The sequence below is a fragment of the Onychostruthus taczanowskii genome, unplaced genomic scaffold, assembly GCF_017590055.1.
Source record: "Onychostruthus taczanowskii isolate IOZ18803 unplaced genomic scaffold, ASM1759005v1 scaffold1, whole genome shotgun sequence".
NCBI classification, from domain to species: domain Eukaryota; kingdom Metazoa; phylum Chordata; class Aves; order Passeriformes; family Passeridae; genus Onychostruthus; species Onychostruthus taczanowskii.
The window spans coordinates 18,327,937-18,347,005 of NW_024496525.1; the positions used below are offsets into that span (position 1 = coordinate 18,327,937).

General features: G+C 51.0%; 1 protein-coding gene across 1 annotated transcript; it reads left to right on the forward strand.

The window, feature by feature from the left end:
* Window positions 1-8,176: 8,176 nt before the first annotated feature.
* BATF (basic leucine zipper ATF-like transcription factor) lies at window positions 8,177-18,147 on the forward strand. Its single transcript, XM_041399886.1, has 4 exons — window positions 8,177-8,285; window positions 12,966-13,317; window positions 15,129-15,233; window positions 17,636-18,147. The coding sequence occupies exons 2-4, from the start codon at window positions 13,252-13,254 to the stop codon at window positions 17,840-17,842; spliced, it is 378 nt and encodes a 125-aa protein (XP_041255820.1). The 5' UTR covers window positions 8,177-8,285; window positions 12,966-13,251; the 3' UTR covers window positions 17,843-18,147.
* Window positions 18,148-19,069: the final 922 nt, after the last annotated feature.

Here is a 19,069-nt window from a genome sequence, read left to right on the forward strand (position 1 = left end):
GGCCGAGCCGGGTTGGGCCGGGCCGAGCCGGGTTGGGCCGGGCTATGCGGCCAGACGGTGCCGGCTCCGCTCCCGCCGGGTCACCGCCCGGTGCGGGGCCCGGAGCGCCCGCTCTGCCCCGCGGCCTGGGAGAGCGCCCTGAGCACCGACCGCCTCCGGGCCGGCGGGCAGCTCTCAGAGCGGGTCCGGAGCGGGCCCGCAGCTACGGGCAGGGGGCTGGAGCACCTCTGCTGTGAGAAAAGGCAGCGAGAGCTGGGGCTGTTCAGCCGGGAGGAGGCTCTGGGGGACCTCAGAGCACCTTTCCCCTACCCAAAGGTCTCTGGGTAAGCTGGAGAGGGACATTTTACCAGGGCTTGTAGTGATAGGACAAGGAGCAACAGTTTTAAACTGAAAGAGGATTTGGATTGTATATAAGAACATTTTAAAAAGAGGGGAGTGAGGCACTGGACAGGTTGTCCAGGGAAGTGATGAATGCCCCGTCACTGGAAGTCTTCATGGCCAGGTTGGATAGGGTCCTGAGCAACCCGGTCTCCAGGGAAGTGATGAATGCCCCGTCACTGGAAGTCTTCATGGCCAGGTTGGATAGGGCCCTGAGCAACTCGGCGTAGTGGAAGGAGTCCCTTCACGTGGCAGGGGGTTGAAACCAGATGACCTTTAAAGATCCCATTCAATTGAAACCTTTCTGTCATTCTGTGGTTCATGGTGCCATACCATGGTTCCATCAGATGGTTCTTGTTAAACATGTGAGCCCACCTGGCAACAGTGGTGCTTCCTGGCCATTTCACCTGCAGGCCTCTCTGCTTCTGAGGTAGCTTAACAACCAGGACCACCAGCAGGAATTTCCAGGGTGCCAGCCAGGCTCCTCCAGGACATGCCCATCTCCTGTTTTGTGAAATCCACATTCAGATCCACATTCGTAACTCTTGTGCTCCTTCTCACACTCCCTGGTGGTTCAGGCCAGAGTAATGTGATACCATATTTTTCCTGAATCCCAGGTAGGTGAGCCGCATTACTTTTCCATGCTTGTAACAGCTCTCTGGTGCCCTTCACATATTACCCCAGTTCCCTCTGCAAAGCCACCCTTTCCTCTTCACTCCTAAGGGAAGGTAGGTCCCACTTTGCCCAAAATCACCAGGCCTGAGCCAGTGGGGGATAAACTGGCTGGGAGTCCAGATACAGGAGTTTGGTGTGAGTGCTCTACACTGCATGCCTCTTTTCTTTTTGCTGGACCCTCGAAAAGTGTCAGGGCCCATGGGCAGCGAGGACTCTGTTTCCCCAGAAGTGTCTTGCCAGCTCCTCTCCCCTCTCTCCTGCAATCAGCTCATCCCAAAGAGGTTGAGCAGGCCATCATGCTCCCAAAGCTTCATTGTGGCCCTCTTCCTTTCCTCCTCATCCTCTCCCAGCCCACTGGCTCCATCCCCTTGTAGGCAAGGTATCAGTGCAGTCCTGGGGACAGGGCATCCAGCCCCTCCCTCCCTTGGCTTGCAGCAGAGGCTGCTTGGGGGTCATTACTTTGCAGTTTTCATAGTATTGTTCTCACTTTGTCTATGAAAAATTGCCTCCTCTGCCCTTCTTGTCAGCGGCTGAGGGTGACTCCCTAACTCTGTGGTAAGTGGTATTAACTAACCTTTGCCAGCGACCTGTCTTGTTTCATTTTGAGCCAAGGGCAACAGGTATTCATTTGTCTTTGTCCTTATTGGTTCTTCTACTCAACTTGCTGGAAAACAAGCCCCAAAAATCCCCAGCCTTGGTATTTACCAAGAGTTACGGAAACTGCTTTGATTACCATGGGTGCCACACTGTGCTGAGAGCTCCTGGCACCAGCACGGCCCTTGGCGGGTGCAGGACTGGAGCCAGGGAGGACTGTGCTGCCAGGATGCTCACAGAGAAATGAGAGAAACCAACTGCTGCTTCCCTGGGCCTGGAAGTATCACCTGGCTTTGCACACTTTTTGCCTATTTGTGATCACTGGTTGCTGGCAATTGAAGTGGGAGGGGGCAAGAGGGTGGGAGGTGGGCACAAGCAAAGGGAATGGGTCCATGTACATCCCGTGCTCACATGGAGGCATCATGCTCCTGCTGGGCTCAGGAAACTGCAGAGCTGGCTGGGTCACTTGTCCCTGGCTATGGGCCTGAGTCTCCCCACACCAGGCAGCTGGTGGGGTGGCCAGGGTCATCTCCCAGGTGGGTGCTGGAGGCAGGCAGGGCAGCTGCTGTCAGAGGTGTAGCCAGCCCCACGGGCAGGGAGCTTGCTGTCAGCAGCTCTGTCACCAACACTTTGCATATGAGGAAAAGATCCTTCCCTGCAGCCAGGAGGTCTTGCTGGTCCGGGCCACCAGGAAGGGCTGGCACCCCTGACATAATTGGCTGGAGTTTTCCTTTTTTCGGCATCTGAATCCCCAGGAGCAGAAGCCTTGAGAGCACCTGTCAGCTCAGGCTGACTCCTGCACTGCAACTGAGTTGTAGTTCCAGGCACAGTCAGTGCCTGTGATGCTTCCCCAAGCCTCAGCACCTGTGACAGCCTCAGTGGCTCTGCCTGCATGCAGCTGGGTCTCCTGCCCAGCGCAGATATTTCAGCTCCCCACCACACACTTGAGAAGAAAGTGGTGAAGGAGCTGGTGCTGAGACTAGCAGGGAGACACAGAGCAGCTCACAAAGGCCAGAACCAGGCTTTGCAACCCATGCATCACCTGGGGCTGAGTTTAGGCTGAAGATGCACTGTGTGGTTGTGGGATGAGAGAGCTTAATGATGTTGAGCCTTTGGTTTTGTCTGTCAGGGTCAGCAAGAAGTTATTTCCAATTAGCTAAAGTGATGGGCTAATTTGGTGGTGAAAAGCCCTGCTCCAGATACCTTGCTGTGGAGTTAAAGAGGGGTTTTTTTTGGTTTGTTTTTTTAAGTGGAGTAACCAACTCAAGTAGACTTCTGCCCAGGGACCTATCTGGTAGAACAGGCAGTAGTATGACTGCCTGGGCTGAAAGTTTCTTTGTGAGTAAAGCCTACCCAGGGGCAGGGAGTGAGCCCAGTTGTACTAGGATGGCTTTAATGCTGACTTATTGAACTTCAGTCACTTCCAAGAAGGAAGGAAGGCAGGACTTTCCTCTCTCCAGTCCTGTGTCCTGCTGTGCTTGTGCAGAGTGTGAGTGGGGTGCCATAGGGATTGGAGAAAGGTTAGGCCCTGAAGAGACGGAAAAACTTTTGCTGCCCAAGGCAGGAGGTGGGTGACTGGGTAAGACTGACAGCTCTGCATCCCTGTGTAGTTCAAGGGACCTGCTAGACAAAAAGGCCCTGTGTTAGCAAGGTGATGGACAGCCCTGGCTCCCAGCATTGCAACCTAGTGTTCCTAGGAAATACCAGCATGAAGCTGCTTCCAGAAGGCCACATGGGTTTCAGCAAAAGCAGAGTTTGGGTCTGCTTGACAAAAGGGTTTCACAGCAGCCTGTCACGTCTCAGATGAAGCTTCAGGAACAGGATCGTTTGCCAGTAACCACCACCTTGTGCTGATGTTATCTAGTTTCTGCAGAATGAACTTGCTGAGTTGTCATCTGTGACACCGTCAGGGGAAGTCCTGACTCCTGACACTGCAGTTACTGCCTCTGCTTCACCATGGCCCCAATTCCAGCAGCATCATCTGGGCTGGTTGGATTTGCTGGATACCTGCTTGTGCTGAAATGTCGTGGGGTTGTCAGAAAGAACTGGGCAGCAAGGCTGTGCTGCAGGCCTGCGAGCTCCCAAATCCAATGGAGACACTAGCAGGCGAACATGTAGTTTCTGGCTGAGGATAAAATGGCTACTGACAGCTCATCTCAAGGTGGTGCTGAACTCTCTGTGATCAGACAGGCAGCAAGAGGGTGTTTGCACTACAGCTAATGTGTGGGTATTGGCAAGTGCCTCTCAGTAAGTGGGCTACTGACTTCTGTGACAGAGGCAAACTCCGTGGGTGCCAAGCAGAGTCAGTGCTGCATTTTGCAGGTGTTTGCCAAGTGAGGCATCCCTTTTCTTCTGTGCAGACCTTCCCTGGAGGCAGTGACCTGATTCACTCTCTCGCTCCAGACAGCCAGTAATGGATGAGTGGCTAAGGTAGTCAGGTGCTGCTGCATGCTGGCACTGCTGTATGACCGGGCAGCATGATGGCACCCCATGCAGCCAGTGTAACAGGCTGGCAAAGCCAGACTCACTGGTCCAAACAAACCCCTCAGCTGCAGGTGCAAGGTGTTCTCTGTGTCTGCAAAGTGGATGTAGGCACCTGTTCCGCTGTCTGTTGAAAACCTGCAGGTTGCTGGATCACGTGCACAAGTTTTAGGAGCAATGCAAGCAGCCAGTGTACCCTGTGTGACATGGAGCCTCATTCAGGCAGGGCTTTGGAGCAGCACATTTCTTCATCTGACAGCAACCATCTGCTGTGACTGCAAGGTCCCACACTGCTTGGCAGCTGAGTTTGCATGCTGGGCTAGCAGCAGCTCTGCATTCCTCCCAGCCATGCTCTGGAGTGTGCCTCAGTGCCAGCTGGCAGCTGGGTGGTTTAGATGTGTCAAAGGGTTCAAGGCTGTGCTCCAAATTCAAGGCAGAGCTACCTGGTGGGTCCCTCTCACTGTGCAGCACTGGGGAAAGGAGGAAGGCTGCTTGAGGAATGACGAAGAGAGGATGAAGAAGGGTACATCCATCCTTTATAACTGTAATGCCATGGTAGATGGAGGGAAGTTTCCCTGGGCTACTGTGTTTGCTTCTGTCTTTCCTGCTATGAAATCAGTAGACATCCAAAGATGGGTGCTGACCTAAATTAGGGCTGCAGGAAAATTTCCCTATGCAGGGACTAAAAGTCCCACCAGTTTAGAGTGGAAACTAGTGAAATGCTGCATGATAAAGATGTGCAGAGCAATTCCTGGCTTAGAGATAAGTCTGTTCCTCTGCTCACCCCCTCACAAGATGTTCAAAGAAATGGAAAGACAACTCATTTCACACTGGTAAACTGACACACTTCTCACAGAGCCAGCAAACTGGTTTGTGCAGGTGGACAAGATGCCCTGCTGGTCAACAGTTTCAGATGGCTCACAAAGGATCAGGTATTGATATGAAAAACAAGGATACCCAAAACTGAAGTAGAAAACTTTGGCTTAAATAAGATTAAAGATGGTCTCATTCTTGGACATCTACGTTGGGGTTCAGGTAAAGAATGGTGGCAAGGAGTTTCTATTTTCCTGTCCCTTCTTTGAAACCAGTTTTGGCATTATTTGTGACACCAGGAGGACCAAGTCTTCAAATCAGGGACTTGCACCATCACTGCTGGCATGACTTGGGGTGTAGCATGTCTCCCTCATCCCGCCTCTGAAGCACCATGAGGGATGAGGTGCCATGGGAGGCTGCAGGTCACCCGTATCTGGGCACTGGTGTTGGCAGCCACATACAAAGCTGTAGGAAAAGTAGCCATGTCCTGGGAGGCTGATTACAGAGCACCTCTCTCTTGGCAGGGTACCAAAATGCAAGGGTGGAAAGCACAGGATTGGTGATCATCTGAAACTGCTCCCTCTCCCTCCCTCCATCTGCTGCTCTGAGCCCCCAGGGGAAACTTGTGGGACTTTACCAGCCTTCTGAAACAGCCAGCACTAAGCAAGTCCTCCCTTGGTGTTTGGGCGTTTGACCATGGGCCTCCTTCCTTGTGTTTCTCTCAAAAAGGCATTGAAGAGCCCTGGCTGGGGGCTCAGGGGGATGGGCCAGGTTTGAGTCAGGGTCTCAGCCCTACTGCTGCCTCCCTCAGCAACCTGCTCTGGACTCTGGGTTGTCTCCCAGAGAGCTGGCAGCAGGTGAGAGCTGTGTGTGCCAGTGCACTGTCCAGGCTGATGGGGCTTATACCCATTTGTGTATTTTGGTAACTCTGCCAGTGTGGTTCTGCCATTCAGCTCTACTTGCACAGGCACCAGGTGTACCTTCTGCACAGCTCCCCTGTCCCCTCCTGCACAGCCACTCTGCCCCACGCTGCCTGTCCTGCCCCACGCTGCCTCCGACGTGCGGGGCTCCAGCGCCGCTTGTACAAACACCGCACGTGCCTGGGCACAGGCTCACTGCAGGTGAGCCCATCAGCACTGCTGCTTGTGCTGCACACCTCCTCCAATCAGGCAGCGTGAGATAAAGGATTTGGGAAACTCTTGTTCCTACTAAATGGGGTGGAGAGAAGGGAAAACCGGTGCACACACCCCCATAATCCAAAAGTGAAGCAGATCCCATTGGGGTGAAAGTACAGTACTAGCATGAGTGTTGTTCACAGCCATCTCCCGCTGAGGTGGGTGTCTCCGAGTCTATCTGCAAGAACATGCCCTAAATAAGCTGTACTCAATCCTTGGGAGTCTTGAACATCTTTTGTGGTGATGGGTGGTGTTGAAGGACATTTTCCTCTGAATGGAGTCATGACGCAGCAATGTAATACACTCAAGAGTCATATATTAATTTAAGAAACAGCATCCACCCCATGCCATGGATCATGGCTTCAACCAAAGCCCTGTGAACATCAAATCCTCCATCAGGCATTGTTCATTCCCAGGGAATACATCTGCTGCTTGGTTCATGCAGTTGGATTCACTGCAGCAGTAGCAGATTCCCAAGGTTGAGTCCTGTGGCTGAACAGCCACATGTGCCTCTCCTGCTCTTGTATCGCCTGGAAATGCACACACTGGGAAGCACAAAGGAATCTGGGGCCATGCCTCTTGCCATCACCAGTAAGTCTAGCCCTGGGTGGATCAGCCCTTCTGGTTAAACGGGTCACTGCCCTTCCTCTTCGGGCCTTCCCCATCATCACCGAACGAGACTGCCACGGAGATGAGTCAAACCGTCAGAACATCTGCGCCCTCCACACAGCACGTCCATGCGCTTGGATAGTTCAGCTGGTGGGCTCAGCCCAGGCAGCGGAAGCAAAGAAACCCTGGCTGACTGGGGGGCGTCTGGTAGCTGAACCTTTTCAGTGTCCCGAGCGCAGCTGGGTGATCTGGTTAATTTCTGACTGATCCCAGAAGGTAGACAAGGCCTGTGAAGACAGCAGTGAGAGGAAGTTTGGCCTTGAATGGATGTACTCTGCCAGGGTTTGAGATCTGCTGACCTGGAGACTCTTGTAAGTGTACATCTGAGTACTTGCTTATGAGCTACTAAGTCCTTGCCAGGAACAGATTAGAGGTTGCTCAACTAAATACACAACAAGTTGATCTGTACAGGACAGGAGAAGGAGAATGTAGTTCATCCCTTCAAAATAGCCTGGGGTAAAATCTAATAATCGATGTCTTGAGACTGAAACTTCCCTGTGTGCAGGAGGTCTGACCTTGCCAACCTCCTGTCAACCCTTCAGCTCTTCCCAAGCTTGCTCTTCCTCTCCAGTGGGGTCAGATGGACCCATCTACCTGAAGCTTGGTGTCCATATCTGGAAAGCTAGCACATAAGCTAGCACATTTGGCATTTTCTTGCTACAGTTTCCTTCTTTTAAAATATGGAAAAAAAAAAAAAAAAAAGCATTACTAATGACAGTCAAAAAACCCCCACATAAAAGTGGCAAAGCCAAGTACCAAAGACCTAGAAATTGCCAGAAATGGGTTTGCCTGGGCAGCCTAACTTCAACTGTCTTGTGCATATGACTACTTCCTGCATTTTGCCCTGGATTGCCACCTCTTCAGCACCCAGGCTGGACCTTGGCTGGAGGGAGCAATAAGCTGGACAGCTAGGCTGCCTCCTTTCTTAGCAGGACTGGGAAACTCCTATCAAGTTGGTGAAGCAAGAGACTGCAGAAAGAAAGGTGGTTCTCCTGGGTAGACAGCTGATGCCTCCCTGGAGAGCTCAGTCTGTGTCTACCCTGCCTTAATGTTACTCTGTGAGTTGGTGAGCCACTAAGCAAGAGCTTTCACAGGAGCAGCCGCGTCTTCCTCATTTCCCAAGCTGCTTTACAGAAGTGCTAAAGATTTGCAGATGCAGTCACAGACATCAGAATCTGGGGTTTGACTAAACTAAGTGCTGTATAGTGCCAAAACCATGAAAAAAATTAGATCCTAGTTGGTTCAAAATGTGTATCCAAAATGAATGAGTACTTATGACCTAAATCTCCTTTGTCTCTTATTTTGCACCTGTTAAATAGGTATAACTCCATCTCTTCATCCTCAGCTCCGGACCTGAAAAGGTGCCTGAGAAAACAGCTTCATTAGTAACTCTGAAGCACTCACTCAGTGCTGAAGTGCTGAGCATTAGAGTCTGTGAAGAAATGGAAAAGCAGGATGTTGGAGCACGCTGTCTGCAGGACAACACAGTAACATGTGAAGGTAACACGGCCATCCCAGGGAGTAAACCCTAGTGGATCATGCAGCTACAGAGCACAGCATGTTACACAGCATGAGGGCATAAATGCAGTGTGCTTTAGGGATTTAATTATGGAATTTCCATAATTTTGAGTGCTTGACTTGGAGCCCTTGTCATTTATCAGACATTCCGGGTGTAAAGTACCTGTTTCCTGTACTTTGGCTGGTTGCACCCAGTAAGGACTGAAAGTGTTGGTGTTTGCTCTGTGCCAAGTGGGATTAATCTGGTGGGACTATGCTTCAGCTCTCCTGGCACAACCTCACTCTCACATTCAGCTCAGTCAAGATGAAATAGCCCTGTGACAGAGACTGGGGAAGCTGCACAACAGGTGCTGGCAGAGCGGGATATGGCAGAAGCATCTGGTAGAGAGCAGAGACTTTGTTCAACACAGCCATTCTCAGCACTGATTTCTGCAAGAGTCTTCAAACTCATGTGAAGAATTACAAAGAAGTCATTGCAGTTGTCCAAATATTGTAAGAAATTATTTGCATAAAATGCTACATGTGAAGCAGAAACAACCTTGGTGGTTTACAGGAGGCTGAAGTTGGTAACTGCTCTAGGCTGGATTTTTAAATAGCACTATGCACTGAATGGCCGTGCAAATGAGATGAGTGAGGTGGATGGGCTGAGATGCTGTTTTGAATGTTGCTGTCATAAGCCTGGTGCAGGCAAGAGCTCTGAAGCAGCAGGTTTACAAGGAAACCCCAGCACTCACCTGTGCTGAGGAAGCTGGTTGCACAAGGGGGACATAGGGAAAGAGGCTTTGAAGCAAAGCTGGTTGAAAAATACCCCATGTGCTCTCTTGGTTCTGAGGAACCCATCCTACTAGCACACTTTTTTCCCCTCCCCTTTTTTCTTTTTTTTTTTTTTTCTTTTTCCTTATTTAAACCCTGGGAATATAACTCATAACATAATCCATCCCACAGAGGCAGGATTCAACTTGGATTTCTTTTGAGAGAGGTTTCTTCCCAGCCGCTTCATATAAAGGGGCTTGAATAACTGTCCTGAATTGCCCATTCCAAGGTCTTCCTAACCTCATCTTGCTTCGAATATCAGACCTCCACCCTTCCTGCTGCAGTTGGAGCCTGTTGCTTCTTACCCCTCTTTGGCTGCACAGAAACCAGCTGGCCACCCTTTTCATTACAACATGTGAAAGACTGTTCCTTCCTCACCACCCATTTCCCACCCCCAAGACTTCTCTTCTCTAGGCTAAATGGGCACTTCTTCACTCCTTAGGGCAATATGTTTGTGTGTTTATCCTTTGTATTTCCTTCCAGACTACTCCACTTGGCGTGGGACTCTGAAAGGGTCCTCACAGGCAGCACAAGGCAGTCATCTCCTCTGCCCTGCCCAGAACCCCAAGTCAATACCTGACCCCTTTGCTGCTGGCAAAGCTTCAGTTTTCAGTGCTCTGCAACCCCTGGATTTTTGCCTCCTATTCTGCTCCCCATGGGTTATTCCCCAGATCTTCTACCTACAGCTCGCTTCACTTTACATTTGCATTTGTTCTTGCTGAACTGCATCTTGCTGCTTTCAAACCATTTCTCTGCAGTCAAGATCACACTGAGCCCAGGCTCCCGAGTCCCTGCAGCCACTCTGTCCTGGGAGAACGAGACTCCCTTCGGCACTGCCTGCTGTAATTTACAAGGGACAAGTACAAGGTTGGTCGTGTCCTTCCCCTAAAAACCTCTGGAACCATCCTTTCTCCCATCAAGCTGCTGGTATGGCAGTAGCCTAACACTGGTGAGTTTTTCCAGTGCCACTGACAGTGATTTCACAGCTACTGCGATTAAGATCAAAGAAAACTAAATGATCCCAGAGAGAAAGTCAGAGAATTTTATTCACAGTGTAAATTTAGTCACCTAAGTCACACACAGACATTAGGAGACTGACTCCTGAAGCTCCCCCTCATAGAGGCAGAGAGCCTGGGCAGGGGCCATAGGAAATCAGCTCCCCATGTTGTGCCTGCAGCAGGTGCCCAGGTCAGTCCCACAAAGCTGTGAGCAGATGCTGGTGGAGCCATACTGGTGGTTTCTGCTGCTCTGGGTTGGGCAATCACATCTCTGACCAGAGAAATGGCAGGGGGCTCTCTCTGCCTGTGAGGAGACAACATGGGTCCAGCCCAGCCCAGAGAAGCACTGTGAAGTTCTGCCCATCTTCCCACCAGGAGACACTTGTCTCACTTACAGATGCTTATTTGCTCATAAGTGGCAGGAGTTCATTAACATCATGGCCAGTTCAAGAGAAAAGAGTATGTTTGGACAAGGCAAGGAAAGGGATGCTCTCTTATTCCTGCTCAGAAAGACCAAGTGTACAGACCCTCTCCCATGCTGTTGCTCTCTCCTGAGGTATCTTCATCAGCTGTTAATAAAAGTCGAGATCTGGGCAAATCAAAGTGCACTCAAAGCCTTCCTTCTGTGGATCAAAGAACAGCCTTTGCCATAGCCACATTCTGGACAGTTTTGCACTGACTGCCCAGCTCCTGCCAGGACACTCAGCTTCCCTCACTACCTTCTGCCAACAGCCCCACCACCTTCCCAGCTGCCTCCCAGATGCTGGCCCTGCTAGGTTCAGAAGGAAGGAGTTCAGGTAATTTGTCAAATAATGGAACAAGGATATTTTTCTCTGAGGAAGGAGCTCACTCCATCCAGCAGCCTGCAGAGCAGGACAGGCCAGGCAGTCTCTGAGACCTGCTCACCAGCAGAGGAGTGTGGTTTCCTCAGGAAAGTGGGAATCCAGCAGTGTGCTTCCTGGAAAGGAAGTGCTGCACAGGGTTGCAGAGTTCAGAGGAAGTGTAGTGATGCAGCGGGCTAATGGATCCTTCAAGGGTTGTGCTGCTAGCCACTGCCTTGGGAGGCCTGAACTCAGCACCTCTCACCTCACTGATCCCTTTGGCTACTCCATTTCTGGAGCCAGCTGCACCAGAAGAGCCCTGTGTGCTACAGGGGGGCTGTGCTTCCAGGAAATTGGGTCTCTCAGTGTGGGTCATGCCAAGCAAATCCTTGCAGCCATGTTAAAAAGTGTGGTGGATCCTAGCATTTCCATACAGCACTCCAGGAGGAAAAATACACTCAGTGCTGTGAAATGTTCAGATAAAAGGGATAAGAGTGCCACAGGATGTTTCTAAAAAGGGAAAATGATCAAATGGAGTAGTTTCACTATTGGAGCTAAATCAGGAGATTTCCCTGAGCCACCCAGCCTGCAGCAGTTCTTGGTTTTGGCCATGTTTGCTCCTGTGTTGGCTCCATGACTGGCAAGGATGGGAAGAAATGCTAGCAGTGCCCATGCAAGTCTGCACTGTCTTCCAAGCACATGCTTCTCTGGAAGTGTGTTTTCTGTGCTGCAATACAGAAATTATTTCCAATACTCTTTCCCAAATGATGACTGCATCTCAAGTGCTCTTACCTATGTCCTGCTGCTGAGGCTTGCTAGCTGTTCCTGCCTGAGGCAGGAGAAACTGAACTAAGAGGCCTACAGACAACAAAAAACCAGTAAGCTGGGAACTGGGAATTGCTGTTTTCCGCAGGAGTGGGTTATTGTAGATGGGTTCATGCCTGTTTCTAGATCTGCTCCTTATTGCACATGCAAGAACTTAGCAGCTCCGAAGTTGTGTGCTTCTGTCTGTGGAAGGAGAGCCTGCTGGCATGTGGCCCTGGCTCGCCCTGCTGGATCTGGTGACATAAGCAGATCAGAAAGCAAATGGTCCCTGCTTTGGCACTTCCTACTCCTGCACTGTCACCTCCAGAGCCACTAGCATGGGGTATTCTGAGGTACCCCTGAAGCACTGCTGTCCTAGGGGCTGACTGCACATTTTTAGTCTTCTGAGGCTCATACTAAGCGTAGAAGTAGTCCCAGAGAGCACAGACTGGGGGACAAAGAAGGCGATCCAAAGCAGCTTTTCCTTGCTGCTGTCTGCATGGACTGATCCATAGATTTTTATATTTACAGCACTTTGTCTGCCAGGGCTGCTATTCCCTTATGCCCAGTGGTGACATATGAATGAATGTTTTAAAGTGCTAAATAGCTTTGCTTTATAGAAAATACTAGTCCTACCCAACCCAGTCCAAATATTCTGGGATCCTGACCCTTTCTTCTTAAATGGGACTGGTGCTACCTCATGCCCACATGAACCACCTGCAAGAGCAGTGTTTATGTGGCAGCTGCTGAGGGTACCCATCCCCTCCCCGGGACCCGCGTCAGTGGTGTCGGGGGCGGCAGGAGGGGGTGGGTGGGTTCTGGGGAGATCTGTGGCTGCTTGGGAATTTCCTCAGCTGTGCTGGGGTGACTGAGGTTGCCTGGAGCTGGACTGACATTGTGCCTGCATAGGGTTAGCATGGGACACAGTACCCCTGGAATTTCTGGGGCTCCCAGTGTCACCTCCTCCGCACAGCCCTCCTTTGAGGGTCCAAGTTTCACAGCCAGAGCTGGGGCTTTTCTTCCTTTCCATCTCTGCTGTTTGTCTCAGAGAAAACCCATCACGTTGTTTTTCAACTGCCTGAAGGTGTTTTTCGGGGGTTTTTCAGGCTATTTTGAAGCTCGTTTTTCCCAGATGTGCTTTTTTTTCTTCTTCTTTTTTTTTTTTCTTTTCAATTGGTTTTAAAAAAATTTTTCTTCTTCTGTAACTTTACTTCTTTGCCTTAAAGTTTCCGGCCACGTGACTTTCAGCTTACATCCCTGAGGTTCTGAGAAACCACAGGAGGCTGAGACCTAAAGGGAAGGTGCAGAGGCTCTGAGAGGAGAGGCAGCGAAAGTGTCGGAGTGCTGGGCAGGAGGACAGAGAGCTTCTGGGACAGGTGAGAGTAGGAAGCCAAGGACCACATCAGAGGTGACAGAGGAGGACAGAGGAGAGGCAGAGAAGCAAGACAGAAAGCAGGCGCACCAAGAGCACGAAGGAAGCTGAAGAGACCCTGGGAGCCAGGAACAGCAGCCATGCCCCACAGCTCTGACAGCAGTGATTCCAGCAGCTTCAGCCAGTCTCCCCCTCCCAGCAAGCAGGTAAAGCCGGGGCTCTTCCCCAGCTCTCCCCAGCTATTTCAGGGTGGGCACGGGTGGGCAGGAAGTAGGGTGGCACCCACTGTCTGCATTTTCACAGTGCAATATGGCAGAGCTTTCTAAGAATGGTTGTAGGGAGAGAGATGCAGGGTTCAGCCAAGGGCCCTGGCAGAAGCTCCAGCCACTGAGCTGGGTATGGGCAGAGAGAGATGACCTGGCTCCCCAGGGCTATTGCAGGGGCAGCTGGGGGTCCAGGACCCCCAGGCATGGTGGATCCTGTGATACATGCCAGGCAGGCAGGAAGTTTTGGTGTGACTTGGTGCTCTGGTGAGGAGCCTGAGCAGGCACCTCCTGACCGTGGACCAGGGCAGCTCAGGGGCAACCTGCCTGCTTCCTGCTTCTGTGGACAGCACTCCGGACCCAGAAAAGCCCTGCTAATTTGGATCTGCTATCTTTAGTGTTTAGCCTCAGTAGTGTTTCATATCTGTGATGCTTCACAGAGGGATTTTGTTTTGTTGCATGGCATACCGTAATGGTAGGTCTTTTGCTGGCAGATACAGACACAAGTCTGAGGTATTCTCACTGCCTTTTCTGGCTAAACTTTATTTTATCTGTCATTTGCCATTTCTCTAGGGCTGGCAACAAGAGCAAGTGCCTGAGACTTTGCTCAGAAATCTTGGGGTTCATCAAGGCAGATGATTTTTGGCTTCCAAACAAGGATGGGAATGCATCTTGGCTTTCATCCTGGAAAAGACAGGGATAAAGCACAAGGTTTTCCAAAGGATAGGGACTGGACTTGATGCAGCATGTGGGAGCTGCTGTATCTGAGACATTTTCAGGGTATTGAAGGCAAGGATAAAACGGTTAGGTTCAAAGAAAAATGTATTGGGTTTGGGGGAGGGGGGAGAGGATGTGGACAGATAAATGGGCTGGGAAGATAACTTTTGTGGCTGAGTTTTGTAGTCTTGTGGAGAAGTGGTGATGTGAATGTTAAGGAGTCCACAAGAGGGGCAGTGCAATATGAAAATAGAAGACGAAAGTCTGTGTGACAGTTTCAACTGTCAGAAGGCAGCAGAAGGACCAGATCTCAGCAGAGAATGGCTGGTGCATGAAGCTCATGATCTGAAGCCTGGAGACCTCTGTTCTCCCCTGCCTAAGGGGCTTAGGACTGTTGCAGGTAGCACTACAGGCATTGCTAAGAGGGGACTCCAGAAAAGAGCAAGGACAGAGATAAGAGAGGTGGAGCAGATAAGATCTGTGTTTAAAAAAAAAGCTGAGTCTGTCTAGTTAAACAAAGCAGGGGCCGTATTGTGTTGTGAGGGTCTGCAACAAATAAAGCCTGAGACAGAAGGTGATGGAGAAGGGAGGGACTAACAGGGGTGAAAAGAGGAAAATACAGGCTGAATGTCTGGAAAAATGATATATCCAGGGAGCTGGAATGTCTGCAGTGCCATTGCCCTGCAGAGAGACAGGAAAGGAAATGGTTTTCTGTAGAACAATTAAAATTGTCTTTTTTCCAGAGGGAGCTCCTTACTCTGGTCCATCAAACTATATCCCAGGCCAGTGTGTTGGTGAAGAAAGAGTGGTCATTTCCCAGCTGTGCTGGGATCCCCAAGGATGTCAGATGTGCCCCTCCTGGAAAGAAGGGTACTAAAAGCATCACACATCCCCTGGGCTACAGCTTTATACTGGTGTGGAGCGTGTGTCCTGAGCTTCAACGATGTTATCTGCTATGTCCCTTTCCCAACTACAGCCCTGCAGGAGGAGGGCGAGGGAGAGAATTACCCAGTCATTTCCATGCCTTGTTTCCCTAGGACTCTTCAGATGACATGAGGAAAGTCCAAAGGAGGGAGAAGAATCGCATTGCTGCCCAGAAGAGCCGCCTGAGGCAGACTCAGAAAGCAGACACACTGCACTTGGTGAGCACTTCCACCCTTTCTCATCCCTGGTGCTGAGGACTCATACGAGCCAACTGTGCTTTTCCCCTGGGACCTGGAGCAGAGGTGCTCAGTGGAGGCAGGACAGGAGAAGTGAGGCCAGGGCAGGATGCAGGAGTCAGCACTTGCAGTGAGAGCACACAGCCCAGGATGACTGCCACTGAAGTGTTTAGTTTTGCAGCTAGTTTTGAATCCATCTTTATCTCTCAGTCTTTCATTAGTGATTTCCTTTCCCAACCTCTTCTGACTGAGCTCTTTGAAAGCATAGTCTCACATGGCTTGGCTCTTCCCAGGTTTGAGATTCATGCTACCACTTATGCAAAGGTGCAACAGCATACAAAGATACTTTTCTGTGCCACAGAAAAGTCCAACAGCTCTTCCCAGTGTGAAGAATTAGATATCTGCCTTTCAGGAGGTCACTTCCTGCCCGTGTGTTTTTGGGAGGAGTATGTGGTCAGTGTTGGAGTATAAGGGCTGGGATGCTCTGCATTTTGCACATTGATAAGGGTGTCCCATGTATTTTGGGCCACTCATGAGAAGGATGAAGAACATGCAGCTTGGAGGGGCAGAAACCATCTTTATCCCTGTGCTGGGCTTGGCTGTTTTTTGGAAAGTGATAGCTGATCTCATGTTTGAAAAAACATCCTTTGATTTAGCAGTCTCTATATTCCTATTATTGGAAATAATTATTGAGAATCCAGTTCTGACCCTTCCTCCTTACATAGTGCCCTTAGTCCATGGTTGGAGCTAGGTTTAAGGGAGAGATTTCACTCTTTTCTCAGCAGCTGATGAACCTTCTCGAGCTGACATGGCTCTAGGCTGATTGCATTACATCAGCCAGCAGCAATGGCTCTGGGCAGCTGTATCTGAGAGAGGTGAGAAAATATCCTTTCCTTGGGGTCAGTGCTCTCTCTACAGTAATCCTAGAGGTAGGTATGGGCTCTGAGCTTCCTCCAGGAAAATCCTGCCTAGCTGTGCACCAAACAGGATTGGGCTGCTTTTCTTAGAGCACTTGTTTATGAGATTACTGTTGCTCAGCTACCATTGATAGCACTTACCTTCCCATTGGGATGGGGCAGTGGGGCTAAGTCCAGTTGGGATCCTGACAGGCAGATGAAAAAATGCAGGGAGGCAAGCAGATGATGGATGGTAAATTTCTGCTAGTTTTTTTTCAATTCCAGTGGACAATGACCCCCTGCTGCTCATGGGTTCATTCCCTGAGCACTCATTGCCTTTGGTCAATTCTGCATCATAGACTTTGTTTCTCTGATGTGGTTCTTCACAGAAAAGCATGGCTCCTTTTGAGGTATGGTGGTTTGAAAGGAGCCACCAGCTCCATCTGCCCCAGGGTTTTCTAGCTTGTGTTTTGAGGGGAATGAGTCATAGGAAAGCTGGGACTCCTGGGTGATTCCCACCAGTTCCTGAGTTCAACAACAGTCATCATTTCCAATCCATTTGGTCAGGCCTGAGAGATGCTGTTTGCTGTGTGAGCCCCTGCTGTGAGAGCAGCTGTAATTGCTGGGTGCATTTCAACCTGTGCACAGAGTGGGCACCACCTGGAATCAGGATGGCAGTGGAGGGGCAAGCAGAAGGTTTGCTTTGCCAAGGTGATGGTGCAGCTTTCCAGAGCCTCCAAGTGCTGGGTCTTGCTTTAGCGCTCTCAGCTGAGTGTCCAATCCTCTGGTCCTGCCCAGGCTGCTGGCTCCATGGTCAGTTGATACCTGCAATGCTTCAGCCTGGAGCTGGCTGCACTTCAGCAGAAGCAGAGGTATCAAAGGCTTTGATGCTCTCAGTATTTTGTGACAAAGGCTGAGCATCATTATTAACCCCTTTGTTGTTATTCTCATTCATACCAGTAGTAATTCAGTTCTTCTGAGGCCTTAGTTTCTCTTTTCTTCTGACTCAAGCGTCTCCCCTTCCTCCCCATCGCGCCGCTGCTTTCCTCGGCTGCTAGCAGGAAGCAGTGAGTCTCTTCTTTCCAGGGCCATGACAGGTTTCCTGTGGCAGGTGGTTTTCTGGTTAAAGACGGCGGTTATTCAACGTGCTCTCCCCCGGGGGCTGGGCTGCCCGGGAAGCGCCCGGAGATGTGTGTGTGCATGAGAGGGAGCGAGAAAGCCTGGGCGGGAGCAAGCCACAGTCACTTCTCGTAAGCCGTAAGCCGGGGCCGGGGAGCGTGGCTGGGGCTGCCGGCATCGCACCCACACCCGGCATGGCCAGCTGGGGGAGGAGGGTTTGCCCAGGCGTGGCTCTGTGATGAATTTACCAGAAATAAATCGTTCTGGAAATTCTGTGGGCCAGAGAGGTGAAGGACCACAACCCTCATGTCCCTAGCTCATCCCTGTGGGTCCCATGCTGAGGAAGCCCCTGTGGTTTTGTCTCCTCAGGAGAGTGAAGACTTGGAGAGACAGAATGCTGCCCTGCGCCGGGAGATCAAGCAGCTGACAGAGGAAATGAAGCACTTCACCTCGATGCTGAGCTCCCATGAACCGCTGTGCTCCATCCTGACATCCCCTCCACCGCCTCCAGAAGTGCTTTATGCCACACACTCTTTTCACCAGCCCCACATTAGCTCCCCACGCTTCCAGCACTGAGCCAGCCAGCAGGACAGCAGCCTGCCAGCTCCACTGATGGCAAGAAGTAACTTTGTGGGGCTTGCTTTCCCATCCAAGGGAAGGAATTGGACAGATGGACATTCCTTCTTAAAGTATGTATTCTGACTGATTTGCCTAAGACTTGCTCCCTGTGCAGAAATGGCAGAGCCACCATAAGGCATCTTTGGACAGTTTCCAGCTTGGATTCTGGGAGGAAGAGGCAGTCACAAAAGGGCACCATCCCCCTTCTCTGGTCCTTGTTTGGGAGACTCACAGGAGTGTGCGGCACCAGCAACCTCCACAAGAGCAGCTGGCTGTGGCACGCAACAGCCAGACCTCCAGGAACAGGAAGGGGAGCAGGGCTGGAGGGGAAGGTTGGGGGCCACAGAGTGTCAGGGCAAAACTGGTTTATTTTTGTAAAATAAAGATTGAAAATGCTTAACTCTTTGTTTCCAAAATAGGATTTGAGTCACTCCTAAGGCCTGGTGTGATGCAGTGAAGACACAGGCAGCAGGATGGGAGAACTTGTATCCCAGAAAACAGTCCTGCATGCACTGGAGTCTAATCCAGGGCCAGGAACCAGAACCCCGCTTTTAGAAGGGGAGCCCATGCACGTAGGCTGGGCAGGCTGAGGAGCAATGGTTTGTGGGGTGATGAGGTCCCTGGGGAGGATGGGTCCCTCTTTGCTGCAGGGCTTGATCTGGCTAAAGAGTGTGACATGCCACGTAGTATCACAGGTCCCTTCCCTGCTGACCCTCTCGGCTCCCTCCTGCTGGTGGCAATAACTCCACATGCTTCCTTGGCTGAGTGGAGGTGCACTGCCATGTTGTGTCAGCTCACAGGCCTTGCTGGGCTGGTGGAGCCTTCAGTTTGGCCAGCCACGCAGCTGGGAAGGAGCATCATGGCATGGAGTGCACAGGAGAAGCAGGACCCAGCAGGACTCATGCTCCAAGGTACCCTACTAAAGCATGTAGCTGCAGCCTACATTCTTTCCCCTTGCCCATCAGTCACAGCTCCACAAAAGGCTGCTGCACTATCTCATGCATTGAAACAGATGAAACCTGAAAGGTCAGAGAGGAATAGATGAGTACTTCTGAGTCTGATGTATTGGAAACACAAGTCAGTCCATACAGGCAGTCTCTGCACCTTACCTCACACCAGCCAGCAGCACACTTATCAGCCCACTCTGTACACAAGGCTGAAGCCCACCTGCCAGGGGTTCCATTG